General features: G+C 43.8%; 2 protein-coding genes across 2 annotated transcripts in view; one reads left to right on the top strand and one right to left on the bottom strand.

Moving 5' to 3' along the window:
- The window catches only part of aifm4 (apoptosis inducing factor mitochondria associated 4), a 72,978-nt gene that overhangs the window by 43,964 nt on the left and 11,643 nt on the right, over window positions 1-17,371 (bottom strand). The gene's annotated exons all lie outside the window — the stretch shown is intronic.
- The window catches only part of LOC129822602 (TLC domain-containing protein 2-like), a 45,339-nt gene that overhangs the window by 21,679 nt on the left and 6,289 nt on the right, over window positions 1-17,371 (top strand). Inside the window, exon 4 of the mRNA XM_055880964.1 lies at window positions 17,038-17,206. Coding sequence (XP_055736939.1) covers window positions 17,038-17,206 — 169 coding nt within the window. The remainder of the gene's footprint in view (window positions 1-17,037; window positions 17,207-17,371) is intronic.

Below are 17,371 nucleotides of genomic sequence, written 5' to 3'. Positions count from 1 at the left end.
TGAGCCTCTATAAGTGTGTGTTTCTCTATATCTCTCGCACACATGCTGGTGAGTAGTACAGTATTCACACTCAGCCTCTCGTGTATGTATGACTCACAGCTGGCTGTTCCTCGTCAATGTATCAACACTGTCCAGGGAAAGCCCTGCATATCTAGACTGACTGACTGGACTCAGTCTGCAGGCAGCTCCATATCTAAACTAAATGACTGGCTGACTGGATTCAGCTCAGCTTGTTAGGCAGCTCCACATGCCTCTGGCCCTGTAAGGATAGTGGCCCAGTGTATTTTGGCTCAGTCCCTCCATGGACTTCATTCTCCCCTGACGTCACCCTATGGTTCTCATCCTCTCCTCTTCCAGGGCCAGCAGCCAGCCAGTCAGTCCCCCATTCTGAGGTGTTGTTGTTGTTGTTCTTCTTCTTCGCTCCCTTCATTCCTGGAAGCTCCATTAAGGACAGGAGGAGGAGGTCTGGATGAGTGTTGACAAATACACAGTCCATGACTGTGGCCTGGGAGGAACTGAGACTTCCACTTTTCATCTCCTTCTCTCACATCATCCTTTTTGTCTGTGTTGTGGTCCCTTTCTGTCTCCTGCTCTCTTCCTGTGTCTCTATCAGTCTTTATTTATTCTATCTCTCCTTCTCTGCTCTCTCTCACACTCTCTTTTACTCCCCCCCTGTGGTTTACTGATGGGGTCAGGGCCTGGCAGTAATGAGAAATAACAACATTGTTTTGTGTTTTTTTGAGAAAAAAGAGAAGTAAAGGGAGAGAAACTCTTCTTCTGAATCTGAGATCTCAATGGAGCATTTCATTGGTCTTGTTGACAATTTCTACGGTCTGTGGAAAGAACAGCCTTTATTTGGCGTACCCCCTCATCCTCAAAGTAATTTTGGTTAGTCACTCACTTTGTAATGCTGTAGATGGGTTTCTCTGAAATGCAGACTTAACAACACCAAAGACTCAAGCTAAGGACTGACGCTAAAGAGTTAGCATAAGGCAAAGCTTTGGTAGTTGTTCCAGTAGTCGTCGACCAGGCTCGTATTAATCAGGGCATACAGTATCATAGCAGAATGGTTGGGCAATGTAAACATAAACTAGGGTTTCTTATTGGAGCTCACTGTGTTAGAAAGGTGTGAGTCATCTTACAACGACATATGGGTACTCCACTGGCAGTTTGACACAGAGCAACACGGAGACTCCTCATATAGCCCCCAAACAACCCCTGACCCCTCCATTCCTTTGGGAAACAGGAAGTCCTGCCGTCTGTGCCATTAATAGGGCGCCCGTATGAACACAAAACTGCCCCACTCAGATCTGACTGAGGAGGTACTGTCATATGTATGAAAGAGCATATGGAAGATTCATAACAGAAGATGTCAGGGTCTGGAAACAGACATTCTGACAAGCACCATATTTGCATTTGCAGAAGTTGTCAGGGGTGCTTTTTGTTTCAAGGGGTTTTCCGCTGTAGTTTCAGTAACATAATTGAGAATTTCAATAAGCATTTTTCTACGGCTGGCCATGCTTTCCACTTGGCTACCACGGTCAAGACCGGCACCCCTCACTGCAACTTGCCCAAGCCTCCCACATATCTCCTTCACCCAAATCCAGATAGCTGATGTTCTGAAGAGCATAAAATCTGGACCCCTACAAATCAGCAGGGCTAGACAATCTGGACTCTCTCTTCCTAAAATTATCCGCCGAAATTGTTGCAACCCCTATTACTGGCTTGTTCAACCTCTCTTCCGTATCGTCTGAGATCCCCAAAGATTGGAAAGCTGCCGCGGTCATCCCTCTCTTCAAAGGGGGAGACACTCTAGACCCAAACTGCTACAGACCTATATCTATCCTACCCTGCCTTTCTAAGGTCTTCGAAAGCCAAGTTAACAAACATATCACCGACCATTTTGAATCCCACCGTACCTTCTCTGCTATGCAATCTGGTTTCCGAGCTGGTCATGGGTGCACCTCAGCCACGCTCAAGGTCCTAAACGATATCATAACCGCTATCGATAAGAGACAATACTGTGCAGCTCTTCATCGACCTGGCCAAGGCTTTCAACTCTGTCAATCACCACATTCTTATCGGCAGACTCAACAGCCTTGGTTTCTCAAATGACTGCCTCACCTGGTTCACCAACTACTTCTCTGGCAGAGTTCAGTGTGTCAAATCGGAGGGACTGTTGTCCGGACCTCTGGCAGTCTCTATGGGGGTGCCACAGGATTCAATCCTCGGGCCGACTCTCTTCTCTGTATACATCAATGATGTCGCTCTTGCTGCTGGTGATTTTCTGATCCACCTCTATGCAGACGACACCATTCTGTATACTTCTGGCCCTTCTTTGGACACTGTTAACTAACCTCCAGACGAGCTTCAATGCCATACAACTCTCCTTCCGTGGCCTCTAACTGCTCTTAAATGCAAGCAAAACTAAATGCATGCTCTTCAACCGATCGCTGCCCACACCTACCCACCTGTCCAGCATCACTACTCTGGACGGTTCTGACTTAGAATATGTGGACAACTACAAATACCTAGGTGTCTGGTTAGACTGTAAACTCTCCTTCCAGACACATTAAGCATCTCCAATCCAAAATTAGTTCTAGAATCGGCTTCCTATTTCGCAACAAAGCCTCCTTCACTCATGCTGCCAAACATACCCTAGTAAAACTGACTATCATACCGATCCTTGACTTCGGCGATGTCATTTACAAAATAGCCTCCAACACTCTACTCAGCAAATTGGATGCAGTCTATCACAGTGCCATCCGTTTTGTCACCAAAGCCCAATATACTACCCACCACTGCGACCTGTATGCGCTCGTTGGCTGGCCCTCGCTTCATATCCGTCACCAAACCCACTGGCTCCAGGTCATCTATAAGTCGTTGCTAGGTAAAGCACCGCTTTATCTCAGCTCACTAGTCACCATAGCAGCACCCACCCGCAGCACGCGCTCCAGCAGGTATATCTCACTGGTCACCCCCAAAGCCAATTCCTCCTTCGGCCGCCTTTCCTTCCAGTTCTCTGCTGCCAATGACTGGAACAAACTGCAAAAATCACTGAAGCTGGAGACTCATATCTCCCTCACTAGCTTTAAGCACCAGCTGTCAGAGCAGCTCACAGATCACTGCACCTGTACATAGCCAATCCGTAAATAGCCCATCCAACTACCTCATCACCATATTGTTATTTATTTTATTTATTTTGCTCCTTTGCACCCAAGTACCACTACTTGCACACTCATCTTCTGCACATCTATCACCCCAGTGTTTATTTTGCCATACTGTAATAATTTCGCCACTTTGGCCTATTTATTGCCTCACCCCCCTTATCCTACCTCATTTGCACACAATGTATATAGACTTTCTCTATTGTATTATTGACTGTATGTTTGTTTATTCCATGTGTAACTCTGTGTTGTTGTTTGTGTCACACTGCTTTGCTTTATCTTGGCCAGGTTGCAGTTGTAAATGAGAACTTGTTCTCAACTGGCCTACCTGGTTAAATAAAGGTGAAAAAAATAAAAAACATTTTTGGAGTTGCCACTGCCCTTGACTGGGTTCATGGAAAAACAAGGAAACATTTACCGTAAAAAGCTCCCCTCTCCTCCTTGTATGTAGGCTGCCCTAGTTGGCCATGACAGTTGGAAATATTGAGGTTGCTATGAACGAGGGTGAGTAGATACTAGAGCACTGCTGCAGAAGTTAATGAAAGAAGCATTTAGAAAATGGAATTGAGCCTAATGCAGTTCATTTAAGATGTTTAGGTCAGCAGGGGAGATGTAATTTGACTCTAGTTGCTTTTCTAATTGCAGTCGCTATAGCTGCGCTCTTAATTCAACCGCTCTCTGACTGAGATGTTTTTGAAGGTTTCAACAGTGTTTGCTGTTTCCCTCCAACACAAATTGCTTTCATCCCTGTCTCGTTACGTATTATTGAGTTTGCTTATTAGTAGTGCTTAGTGCTGGTAGGGAAGCGAGTGTCATGCGCTACTCTCAAACTGTTATTTTGACTGCTGTGTTCCATCTTTGAGATATACTATCATCGATTCCCTTACATACTACATCTGTATCTACAGGGCATTTGGAAAGTATTTAGACCCCTTGACCTTTTCCAAAAAAAATTGTTACAGCCTTATTCTAAAATTGATTATTTCTACAGTACCCCACAATGACAAAGCAAAAACTGTTTTTTAGAAATGTATTAAAAATGAAATATTACATTTACATAAGTTTTCAGACCCTTTACTCAGTACTTTGTTGCAGGACCTTTGGCAACGTTTACACCCTTGAGTCTTCTTGGGTATGACGTTACAAGCTTGGCACATCTGTATTTGGGGAGTTTGTCCCATTCTTCTTTGCAGATCCGCTCATGCTCTGTCAGGTTGGAGGGGGAGCGTCACTGCACAGCTATTTTCAGGTCTCTCCTGAAGGCTCTGGCTGGGCCACTCAAGGACATACAGAGACTTGTCCCGAAGCCACTCCTGCGTTGTCTTGGCTGTGTGCTTAGGATCTGAGGTCCTGAGCTCTCTAGAGTAGGTTTTCATCAAGGATCTCTCTGTACTTTGCTCTGTTCATCTTTCCCTCGATCCTGACTAGTCTCGCAGTTCCTGCTGCTGAAAAACGTCCCCACAGCATGATGCTGCAACCACCATGCTTCACTGTAGGGATGGTGTCTGGTTTCCTCCATATGTGACACTTGGCATTCGGTTAAAACACTTCAATAGGAAGTTAGGCTCCTTTAGGAGCCTTTTGGCAAACTCCAAGCGGGCTGTAATGTTCTTTTTACTGAGGAATGTCTTCCATCTGGCCACTCTACCATAAAGGCCTAATTGGTAGAGTGCTGCAGAGATGGTTGTCCTTATGGAAGATTCTCCCATCTCCACAGAGGAACTCTGGAGCTCTGTCAGAGTGAGCATCAGGTTCTTAGTCACCTCCTTGACCAAGGCCCTTCTCCCCCGATTGCTCAGTTTGGCCGGGCGGCCAGCTCTTGGAAGGGTCCTGGTGGTTCCAAACTTCTTCCATTTAAGAATGATGTAGGCCACTGTGTTCATGGGGACCTTCATTGCTGCATAAATTCTTTGGTACCCTTCCCCAGGTACCCTTCTGACAATTAATTTAACCTCATGGCTTGGTTTTTGCTCTGACATACACTGTTAACTGTGGGACCTTATGTAGACAGGTGTGTGTCTTTCCAAATCATATCCATTCAATTTGGAGAAACATCTCAAGGATGATCAATGGAAACAGGATGCACCTGAGCTCAATTTTGAGTCTCATAGCAAAGGTTCTGAATATTTATGTAAATCTGATTTTTCTGGGTTTTAGGTTTAATACATTTATAAAAATGTCTAAAAAACATTTTTTTTTCTTTGCCATTATGGGGTATTGTGTGTAGATTGATGAGAATTTGTTTTATTTAATACATTTTAGAATAAGGCTGTAATGTAACAAAGTGGAGAAAGGGAAGGGGTCTGAATACTTTCCAAATACACTGTATGCCCCTACTGCCTGACATCTTCTCTTCTCCTCCTTTCATCTCCTGTCCTCTCGCTTTCTCTCCCCCCGGCTTCTTCTCAAAAGACCCTGATATTCCCGCTCCTGCAGACCAGTCTTTGTCCATGTTCTATCAGATTCCACTGACTCGCCACCTAATATAGCCTTAGTACAGCAGCCGCCAAAGTTGTAGTACATGCCATGCATTCTGCTTCTTCATTCCAAAGTTATTGAACATTCTCATCCCTACTCTCTCAAGTGTACTCTAAAAGCAAAAAAAAGCATGTTGAGTTATAATTTCGAATTTGCTTTGGAAGTAAATTCATGAACATCATTTTGTGTAATATGTGGTTTGTGAAATTGTGGTTTGCTTTTCACAAACCACTAAAATGTCCCTGGACTTGAAGAAGCAATGTCAGCAGGAGCAGTTTCATTTGTATAGCAGGCTGCTGAATGTATTTGCCAAAGAAATATTCCAGAGATCTTCATGTGCTCCACAGACATTCCTCTTTTGGCCAGGGTTCTACTCTGTGGGTTGAGGAGGCAGAAGGAGTATCGCTTTCTATTTATTCTTGCACAAGTTTCAGTTCTTTCAACATGTCGCCTAAACCTAGAGCTATGAGCTATAACCTCATGTGTTTTAGCCCTATCACTGCATGGATGTTATTAGAACTTACAATTACCAAAGTGAGAACACCAACTTTGAGTTGGGCTGCCATTCTCCCAAGCCCACACCACCTACTGTGAAGTACAATAGAGAAGGATAATGTGATTGAGTGAGAGATTGAGTGTGAAGGAGAGGAAAGGGAAAGTGGGGTGAGGCAGAGAATGTGTCTATAGATTCTTGGCGGGAGAGTTGTGGTGTGTTTTGCGGCCGACATCTCTTTGGAGGAGGGAAATCCCTCTGCCTCTCTCCTCAGCATGTGTTTCCAGACAGAAGAAATCTGGTCTCCACATGAACCCCCTCTCACACACGCTCAGCCCAGATCTCCACCCCCATATCCCATACACCCAAACAGTCAAAACAGCACCCCATCCACCCCAAATCCACTCACTCAAGACAGCCTCTGCCCCTTCTCATTGCAACAGACCGATGGGGATCTGTAGTTAGTTATGTGCATGTTTTCATCTAGGTCCAGTGTTCTTCTTTTGTAAAACGTTTTTTTTGTTTCCATTCCTCAGTGTCTTTCCATACAGTAAACTACTCATCCAATGATACCAGCCTATCTAAGACCCCTCTCATCCAATATCCACACATAGATTGAACCAGCCTCTTAACTAGAAACCAGTCAACGAAAAAAACATGCAGGGCAGATGAGTAAAATTCTCAAAGTGCTAGTAAATCTTCTGGCAGGTAGCCTAGTGGTTAGAGCGTTGGACTAGTAACCGAAAGGTTGCAAGATCAAATCCCCAAGCTGACGAGGTAAAGATCTGTCCGATCTGCCCCTGAACAAGGCAGTTAACCCACTGTTCCTAGGCCGTCATTGAAAATAAGAATTTGTGCTTAAATTACTTGCCTAGTTAAATAAAGGAAAAATAAATAAATACCTCAACAGTAAACTTAACATTTTGTTGTACACTGGTATTGAACAGAAACATAATTATTGTGCCTAGGGCCTGACAATAAGAATCTCTGCGAAGTCATAACGTCCCTACATTGTTATGAAGTGTCCACATTGTCAGGAAGAACCCACATTGTCATAAACATTATTCTGTTGCTAAGAGGTTGGGCAGGAAATCCAGATGTGCTTAAACAGAGTGACTGTTGTGAGATGTTGGCATGGCAACCAGGAATGCGGTTCTTCAAGGAATCCGCTACGTTCAGAAAACAGAGAGCCAGGCCCAGGGAGAACAGAATGAGGGAGTTGGTCTTTAATGACTTCATACTGTAGTCAAGGTGACGCTATAGGAGGAAGCAGGGCTCTCCAGAGGGTGGTGCGGCCTGCCCACACATCATCGGGGGCAAACTACCTGCCCTCCAGGACACCTACAGCACCCGATGTCATAGGAAGGCCAAAAAGATCATCAGGGACAACAACCACCCGAGCCACTGCCTATCATCCAGAAGGCGAGGGCAGTACGGGTGCATCAAAGCTGGGACCGAGAGAGAAGCTGTTTTTCAGTCTCAAGGCCATCAGACTGTTAAATAGCCATCACTAGCACATAGCGGCTGCTGCCAATATACATAGACTTGAAATCACTGGCCACTTTAATAAATGGAACACTAGTCACTTTAATAATGTTTACATAGCTTGCATTATTCATCTCATATGTATTACTGTATTCTATACTATTCTACTGTATCTTAGTCTATGCCGCTCTGACATTGCTCGTCCATATATTTATATATTCCTAATTCCATTCCTTTAGTTAGATTTGTGTGTATTGGGTATATGTTGTGAAATTGTTAGATATTTCTTGTTAGATATTACTGCACAGTCAGAGCTAGAAACACAAGAATTTTGCTACACCCACAATAACATCTGCTAAACACGTATGTGACCAATTAAATTGTATTTTATTTAGAGGGAGCGGGAGAGAGAGAGACTTGGCTGCCAGCCAGAAGGATAGCTATGAATTCCAAAGCATTTATGTCTACGGTTTTCCAGCAACTATGGAGTGTGTGCAGTCTTGGGAGGAGAGGATGTACTCAAAAGACAATCCCAGATTCCAACATGTGTATAGGGAAATTCCTATATTTAGCTCAGTTACAGTTGTTCAAAAAACACACCATTTAAATGTATGCTGGGTAGTTATGGAAACATTTGAATTTGCTCAAAATGTAAAGCACAAGTATTCATAGGATAAATGTATTGTTACACTGACAGTAGTCTGTAGTGTACATATACAGCCAAGTGGTCACTGAGTAGTGTAGGTACATTGTTTTTGAAGTAGCTTCTATACTAATCAACATCTAGGAGAAAGTTAGGTGAGGTGAGTCACCAAAACCAATTAACACTTCCACACCTATCACCTGGCAACCACTAGTGAGGACTAGTGACTTGAGTATGAATGTCACAGCGACCTTTCGAAACACATTTCATGACGAAAACACAACTTTTTTTGTAGTTTACCATTACTAACCGTGGATGCCCAGCATACACACCATGTTTTTTTTCTTTCTAAATCTATAGGCATTCGTTCACTGTGGCATTAACCCTGATCAGCCCTAGAAGGGTCATCACAGTATCTACTACTGCGGATGTGGGTTGTTTTCTGTAACGTGGGGGTGGGGGGTTTGTGTTCATGTGGGGGTGGGGGGTTTGTGTTCATGTGGGGGTGGGTGGTTTGTGTTCATGTGGGGGTGGGGGGTTTGTGTGAACATGATGGTTCATACACATTTTTTACGTGTAGACTTTGACCCCTCGCTACACTTACATACTGTACATAAAACGTCCTCTCCTGAACCACACCCTGGCCCTGCTTTATACAAGACAGGATGGTTTCCATAGGCTTTCCCATTTAGTTCCTTACCATAGACTTCCCTAGCCCATTTTCCCTTCCAATATCCCCCACTGGAAAAAATGGAAAAGCTCCATCTGTCTACTCCAGTCCAGTATTGACCCATTGCTACCAGAGTAACTCTGTTTGAGTGTGATGGTCGCTATGGAGCGTGGTGTTATTAGTCAGTAAACTGCCTTCTGGGACCAGCCGATAGGGAGAACAGGCCTGTTTTTTGGGGTGGGGGCTGATGAGTGTTGTAATGAGTGTTGAATGCAGTGGTGGTTACAGGGCTGTGTGTGTGTGCCTACCAGACTGGTTGTGCAACCCAACTTTACAGTAAAAGCCTGTTACCATTTTGATTCTTAGAATCATGACTAGTCGAGATGACACAGAACTCCTGCTGTTGCTATGTTCTTCACAGTTAGAGACTAATCATTAGCTTTGTACACAAAAGCATCAAACACCTAACACCCCATCTTGTGTTTGGCATGCTTGAGTGTGAAGTGTGTGTACATGTGCGTGATAGTATATTGTACAGGGAGTCAGGGTCTGAGTGGTGTTTATGCCTTCCTGTTATATTTAGGCCCTGTGAGGAATGTGCCTGGTCCCTGGCTCCATGTTTACATTACACATACTGCGCTGCATTGAGGACTGGCCATCACAAATGCTGTTTACCTTCACCTTTGACTCGGCACTGAGATGAGACACACACAATTTGGCGTGGGGGGGTATTTGTCAAAAGAAATCAAAATGTATTGGTCGCCTGCACAGTTTTGAAGATGTTATCTCGCCAACAATGCAGCAATATCTAGCAATACAATAACAACACACACATAATCCAAAAGTAAAACAAAAAAAGAAAGAACAAGAAATGAAGACATATCAGAATCTGACTGTTTACCTTTTCCAGCCAGCCTTCCTCATCAGGTTCCTATCCTGCCTGACATCCCCTTAAGGAAATTAACCCCCAGGCACACTAGTGTAACACCGTTGAAGTCAGAAGTTTACATACACTTAGGTTGGAGTCATTTAAACATGTTTTTCAACCACTCCACAAATTTCTTGTTAACAAACTATAGTTTTGGCAAGTCGGTTAAGACATCTACTGTGTACATGACATAAGTAATTTTTCCAACAATTGTTTACTGACAGATTATTTCACTTTTATAATTCACTTGGTGCAAAAAGTACAAATCAATCCCAGAACAACAGCAAAGGACCTTGTGAAGATGCTGGAGGAAAGAGATACGAAAGTGTTTATATCCACAGTAAAACGAGTTTTATATCGACACAACCTGAAAGGCCGCTCGGCAAGGAAGAAGCCACTGCTCCAAAACCGCCATAAAAAAGCCAGTCTACGGTTTGCAATTGCACATGGGGACAAAGATCGTACTCTTTGGAAAAATGGCCTCTGGTCTGATGAAACAAAAATAGAACTGTTTGGCCAAAATGACCATCGTTATGTTTGGAGGAAAAAGGGGGAGGCTTGCAAGCCAAAGAACACCATCCCAACCGTGAAACACAGGGGTGGCAGCAGCATGTTGTGGGGGTGCTTTGCTGCAGGAGGGTCTGGTGCGCTTCACAAAATAGATGGCATCATGAGGCTGGAAAATGATGTGGATATATTGAAGCAACATCAAGACATCAGTCAGGAAGTTAAAGCTTGGTCGCAAATGGGTCTTCCAAATGGACAATGACCCCAAGCATACTTCCGAAAGTTGTGGCAAAGTGGTTTAAGGACAACAAAGTCAAGGTATTGGAGTGGCCAGCACAAAGCCCTGACCTCAACCTATAGAAAATTTGTGGGCAGAACTGAAAAAGCGTGTGCGAGCAAGGAGGCCTACATATCTGACTCAGTTACACCAGCTCTGTCAGGAGGAATGGTCCAAAATTCACCCAACTTATTGTGGGAAGCTTGTGGAAGGCTCCCCAAAACGTTTGCCGCAAGTTAAACAATTTAAAGGCAATGCTACCAAATAGTAATTGAGTGTATGTAAACTTCTGACCCACTGGGAATGTGATGAAAGAAATAAAAGCTGAAATAAATCATTCTCTCTACTATTATTCTGACATTTCCCATTCTTAAAATAAAGTGGTGGTCCTAACTGACCTAAGACAGGGAATGTTTACTCAGATTAAATGTCAGGAATTGTGAAAAACTGAGTTTAAATGTATTTGGCTAAGGTGTATGTACACTTCTGACTTCAACTGTAGGTCTTTGGGTAACCACGCTCGCATGATGAGTACACTTGCCAGAGACCTAATTTAGTTGCATTGGCTCCCTAAGTGAATGCCTAGACTTCAGCTTAGCGGGCTAATGTGCTCTACTGTCCCTTAGAAAGTCTTGGTTTTAACCCCATCGGTCATATATACACACCCCAACACCAACTTGGACTGTTACATACAGTACCAGTCAAAAGTTTGGACACCTACTCATTCAAGGGTCCGGACCTCTGGCAGTCTATGGGGGTACCATAGGGTTCAATTCTTGGTCCGACTCTTTTCTCTGTATATATCAACGATGTCACTCTTGCTGCGGGTGATTCCTTGATCCACATCTACGCAGAAGACACCATTCTGTATACATCTGGCCCTTCTTTGGACACTGTTAACAAACCTCCAAACGAGCTTTAATGCCATACAGCACTCCTTCTGTGGCTTCCAACTGCTCTTAAACACTAGTAAAACTAAATGCATGCTTTTCAACCGATTGCTGCCCACACCCACCCGCCCGACTAGCATCACTACTCTGGGAGGTTCTGACTTTGAATATGTGGACAACTACAAATACCAAGGTGTCTGGCTAGACTGTAAACTCTCCTTCCAGTCTCATATTAAACATCTCCAATCCAAAATTAAATCTAGAATCGGCTTCCTATTTCGCAACAAAGCCTCCTTCACTCATGCTGCCAAATATACCCTCGTAGAACTAACTATTCTACCGATCCTCGACGATGTCATTTACAAAATAGCCTCCAACACTCTACTCAGACTGCATCCAGTTTGCTATCACAGTGCCATCCGTTTTGTCACCAAAGCCCCATATACCACCCACCACTGCAACCTGTATGCTCTCGTTGACTGGCCCTCACTACATATTCGTCACCAGACCCACTGGCTCCAGGTCATCGATAAGTCTTTGCTAGGTAAAGCTCCGCCTTATCTCAGCTCACTGGTCACCATAACAACACCCATAGCACGCCCTCCAGCAGGTATATCTTACTGGTCATCCCCAAAGCCCACACCTGCTCTGGCCGCCTTTCCTTCCAGTTCTCTGCTGCCAATGACTGGAATGAATTGCAAAAATCGCTGAAGTTGGAGACATCTCTCCCTCACTAACTTTAAGTATCAGCTATCTGAGCAGATTACCGATCGCTGCAGCTGTACACAGCCCATCTGTAAATAGCCCATCCAACTACCTTCCCTCATCCCCATATTGTTTTTATTTACTTTTTTGCACACCAATATTTCTACTTGCACATCATCATCTGCACATCTATCACTCCAGTGTTAACTTGCTAAATTGTAATTACTTCAACTATGGCCTGTTTATTGCATTACCTCCTTACAACATTTGCACACACTGTATATTTTATATCTTTTTTTATTTCACCTTTATTTAACCAGGTAGGCCAGTTGAGAACAAGTTCTCATTTACAACTTCGACCTGGCCAAGATAAGGCAAAGCAGTGTGACACAAACAACAACACAGAGTTACACATGGAATAAACAAACATACAGTCAATAACACAATAGAAAAAGTCTGATTGATTTGCACTTTTCACACCAAAGTACATTCATCTCCAGGAGACAGAACGCGTCTCCTTCCTGAGCGGTATGACTGCTGCGTGGTCCCATGGTGTTTATACTTGCGTACTATTGTTTGTACAGATGAGCGTGGTACCTTCAGGCATTTGGAGATTTCTCCCAAGGATGAACCAGACTTGTGGAGGTCTTGGCTGATTTCTTTAGATTTTCCCATGATGTCAAGCAAAGAGGCACTGAGTTTGAAGGTAGGCCTTGAAATACATCCACAGGTACACCTCCAATTGACTCAAATGATGTCAATTAGCCTATCAGAAGCTTCTAAAGTCATGACATCATTTTCTGGAATTTTCCAAGCTGTTTAAAGGCACAGTGAACCTCATGTATGTAAACTTCTGACCCACTGGAATTGTGATGCAGTGAATTATTTGTGAAATAATCTGTCTGTAAACAATTATTGGAAAAATGACTTGTGTCATCCACAAAGTAGATGTCCTAACCGCATTGCCAAAACTATAGTTTGTTAACAAGAAATGTGTAGAGTGGTTGAAAAACGAGTTTTAATGACTCCAACCTAAGTGTATGTAAACTTCCGACTTCAACTGTACATAGGCCAGCAGTCTCTAAGGTGCAGGGTTGAGTAACCGGGTCATAGCCGGCTAGTAACAGTGTCTAAAGTTCAGGGCAGGGTACTGGGCGGAGGCCGGCTAGTGATGACTGATTAACAGTCTGATGGCTTGGAGATAGAAGCTGTTTATCAGTCTCTCGATCCCTGTTCTGTCTCTGCCTTCTAGGTGGTGTGTGTGTGTGTACTGTCTTCATTTCATCACCTGCAGAACAGGCTGCTCAGGCTACCAAGATTCACTCTGGAGGCCTTTTTTTTCATCCGTAACCAGGGAAACAGGTTTGGTTTGAGGTGCGTTAACCTCTCGGGGCTCAGAGTGAGGTCAATGCTCTACAGATGGACTGACTCCGTTCCATTCCCACCAGGCTGACATTTTTGGTTTTTCTGCTGCCTTATCTTTTTCTGCCATCTTGCCCATGACTCTACAAATCTTAGTAGGATGAAGTTGCATCTAAATGCTTATCAACACCCAAGTCAATTATCTGTTATTCCTAGAAATTGAGTATCTAGGCCACTTTTGTTTTTATCCTCCGCCATTGTCGCTCTGCCAGTGCTGTGTGCCACCTTGGGTCTTTCTTAACAATATCGGCCATCTTTGATCTATCTTTCCCTTATCTGCCATTCTTCACTGTGGTTAAGGAAACACACGCAAACACTAGCTGTTTTCACCCTTTCTCCTTACCCCCAACTAGTTCAATATACACAAAATGAGAGAAAATGCTTTGAAACTAGGGTTCTACTGCTTATTTTTGCTTTCCATTTCAAAACGTTTTGCTACGTTGTACCCTACTGAACATGACACAGCAGCACATAGTGTAAGAGCAAGGCTAACCTCACCGTGCCCACTTTCCCATCCATGCTGTCACAGACTGGGTCCCCTGCCAGCAGTCTCATCCTCCTGGCCCTGTGTATATCCACCATGTTTCTGTCTGTAGCACTGTTAATAGGCTACCAGCAGCTCGCTGCCAAGCCTGACCCTGGCTTGGCAGGGGATAGCCTGCTAATGCTGAATCATTCTGATGGTCCAGGGCTGTCTTATCTGTCTGTCTGATACAGGGGAGAGAGGATTACAGTAGCTTCAACCCCAGCCAGGGGGGCTCACTGTCGGGCAAAGTTTTGGGGTTCATCCCCTTTCATGGTTTGATTTAATTTGGTTAACTGACAGGACCCAGCCAGGACCTATGCTATGGTCTCTGGTCCTAATTATACCCCACAAAAAGAGCCACGTGCCTGAGCTTGGGCCAAGTGACGTCCCCCTGTCTCTCTCAGTGGCGATTTGAGGCTACCATCTCCTGATTATGGCCTGACTACTTCGCTGGATCATAGTAGGGAATAAAGGTTTTGTAGTGTAGAGCTTGTGTAAGGGGTTATTAAGTGAGTGCCTCCTCACCCACTTCTATCAATGATTACAGTCAGTCATTATATAAATGGCTCTGATTACCCACTCCCTTCCCAAGGACAGGGAGGAAACTACAATCAGTGTCTCTACTGAAGATACCTCTCACTAACGACGCTCCTCAAACATCATCGAGGAAGCCATGGCCATACAAGCAGACATAAACACACATAGTAGGATCTCCAATGAGTCTGCTAAGTCTATTGTCCCAGGGTCATCAGGAATCATTATGTATGCAGGCTTTTTATTTCAACCAATAATCCATGGTCAAATTCTACTATTTGAAGTATCACAGATAAGTAACCAAAATGGATTCTGAATATCAAACAGTATTTCTGAAATAGGTGATTCAAAAATGTTTGTTCTAATTAACCAAGCACTTATTCTTAATACATACAGTTAGTACGTGTCTGTCTTGATGTTCAGCTGAAGTGAGAACCAGCCTACACAGTGAGTGCCAAGGATCAACGTTGAGAGACCATACAGCACTCATACAAGACGTCACAGAGAGAGCTACAAGGTGATAGATAATCATGTAAACAGAATCCTGGCCATGAGGTCTCTTATCAGAGCATTTTATAAGGCTTTTATTTGACCTCCACAGTTCCTGTTTTGAGTGTCCGGGAGGAGATGTGTGACCTGGAGGAACGATAAGACAGGTTGAAGTTTATTGTGAGTGTGTATGTATGAAAGACTGGGGTGTTTACCTGGGACTTCTCTCTCCCTGGGGAAAGAGTCACACACACCTTATTGGCTAAGAGCAGCATGGGATTAGGGCCTCTATATATACACACACATGCACACAACCTGCAGCAGGAGATAGGACATAATGCTGTGTCTCACGTCAGTGCTGGCCTACTGGTAGTCTGCCTAAATAGGTTTTATTATTCAGACATGCTTGGACCTGAGTTGCTACATGTAAGTATCTCTTTCTGTCTTTTTATTCCTCTTTAGGGGGTAGCCACTAGCCAGTGTGTGTGCTGACCTTTAGACTAGACCTCAGTGTGTGTGCTGCTGTTTATCCCATCACCATTTGTCAGTTTAGGGACGGCACCTCGTCTGTTGACTCCAGCCTCACCCCTGGGGCCACACACACACAACACACATACACACACTGAAAGCCCTTCCATTGGGTCCTGCCTAATTGTTAAGCTCAGTTGCACAACTGAGCCATTGAGGATGTTTGAGTGTCCTAACAAGAGACTTTGTGCTTTACATCGCTACATTGGTGTGCCAGTAACTGCTATGTAACATGGTCTACAGCTTCCCAGAATTAAAGCTGCATTTCAAATGGCACCCTATTCCCTATGTAGTTTGCTACTTTTGTGCACACACACACAGTGCACTATATTTGGAATAGGGTGCCATTTGGGAGACAGACTGAGTAATTCAGTGGTTTGAATTGAGAGTATTGACAGGAGTTTTGAGAAAGGTTCGGGTTAGTAACAGTGTGGACAGGGGTCATTGGACTACTAGGGCATTGCTGTTCTCAATGGGATATTTTGGGGAAACATAAATCTGCCCTCCAGTCTGCTACAGTAACTAAGATGGATGTGAGATTTACTGATCTAACTCTGACACACAACACTACAGACGTTGTAAAGGCAGCTGCAGTCTAATAAAAGATTATTCAAAATATTTCCCTGAAGTTATTGTATAACAGAGCAGTATGTACACATTCTGTAGTGGCTCTATTGTAGACTGGCATTGGGTGCCACCTATTGATTCTAGTACGCTACTACATCACCCCGTTACCAAAGACTGTCTGATATGCTGTAACCTCAGACTTTCATTTCATAACCATGACCTTGCAGATGTTTCATAAGCATGATGACCTTCCTCAATGTAATTAAATAAAGAGTAGTCAGTGTTTGACATTCAAAGGCATGTATCTGACAAGCAAATAAATGAAAAACAAACAAAGGCTTGTTATGATAATCTAACTGCATGAAATTTTCCTGGAAATAATACAATGTTTATCATAAATACAAAAAAAGTCTGTAGTGCTTTGAGTCAGATGGTCACAGGATGTGGTGCGTTTTGCACCATGGCTAATATGGTGGACATGACCTAAGTCATGAGATCCCAGTCATCCTACCACTACCTCATGAGATGATGGTTAACCATGTGACTTCTGGGTAGATGAGTAGGTTGTTTGTTTGTTATGTTAGGACTCGTGAGTTGACTCAGACCTGGACTCGAAAGCTAGGGACTTAGGACTGAAGTCAAACTCTAGGTTTAGGAATTTGACTAAATCACTGCCACTCGGTGTCTAACTTTCTCTCATTCTCGCTCTCTCTCTCTCTTCCTCCTAGGTGATCAGCTGTTTCGGCATCACCGTCCTGACCGGTCGCTACGTGGGCTTTGCTGTGGTGGCCCTCCTGGTTGAGATCAACTCTGTGTTCCTCCACCTGCGGCAGATCTTACGCATGGCCAGCCTAGCAGAGGGCGACCTCTACCGCATCAACAGCATGGTCAACCTAGGTACTGTCACGTTCATAAGGTTTCAATGATGAAAGGATATTTTTTATGAACAGCTAGCTTGTGCTAGACATTTATTATCTATAACTTCACATCATGAGGTGTTGGCATTAAGTGGTTTGGTTACATGACCTTTCAACTGTCATAAAGCACTGTAGTAAGTAGATT

The sequence above is a fragment of the Salvelinus fontinalis genome, chromosome 24 (genome assembly GCF_029448725.1).
Source record: "Salvelinus fontinalis isolate EN_2023a chromosome 24, ASM2944872v1, whole genome shotgun sequence".
In the NCBI taxonomy this organism is placed as follows: domain Eukaryota; kingdom Metazoa; phylum Chordata; class Actinopteri; order Salmoniformes; family Salmonidae; genus Salvelinus; species Salvelinus fontinalis.
This window is presented reverse-complemented; position numbering and strand designations above follow the sequence as displayed.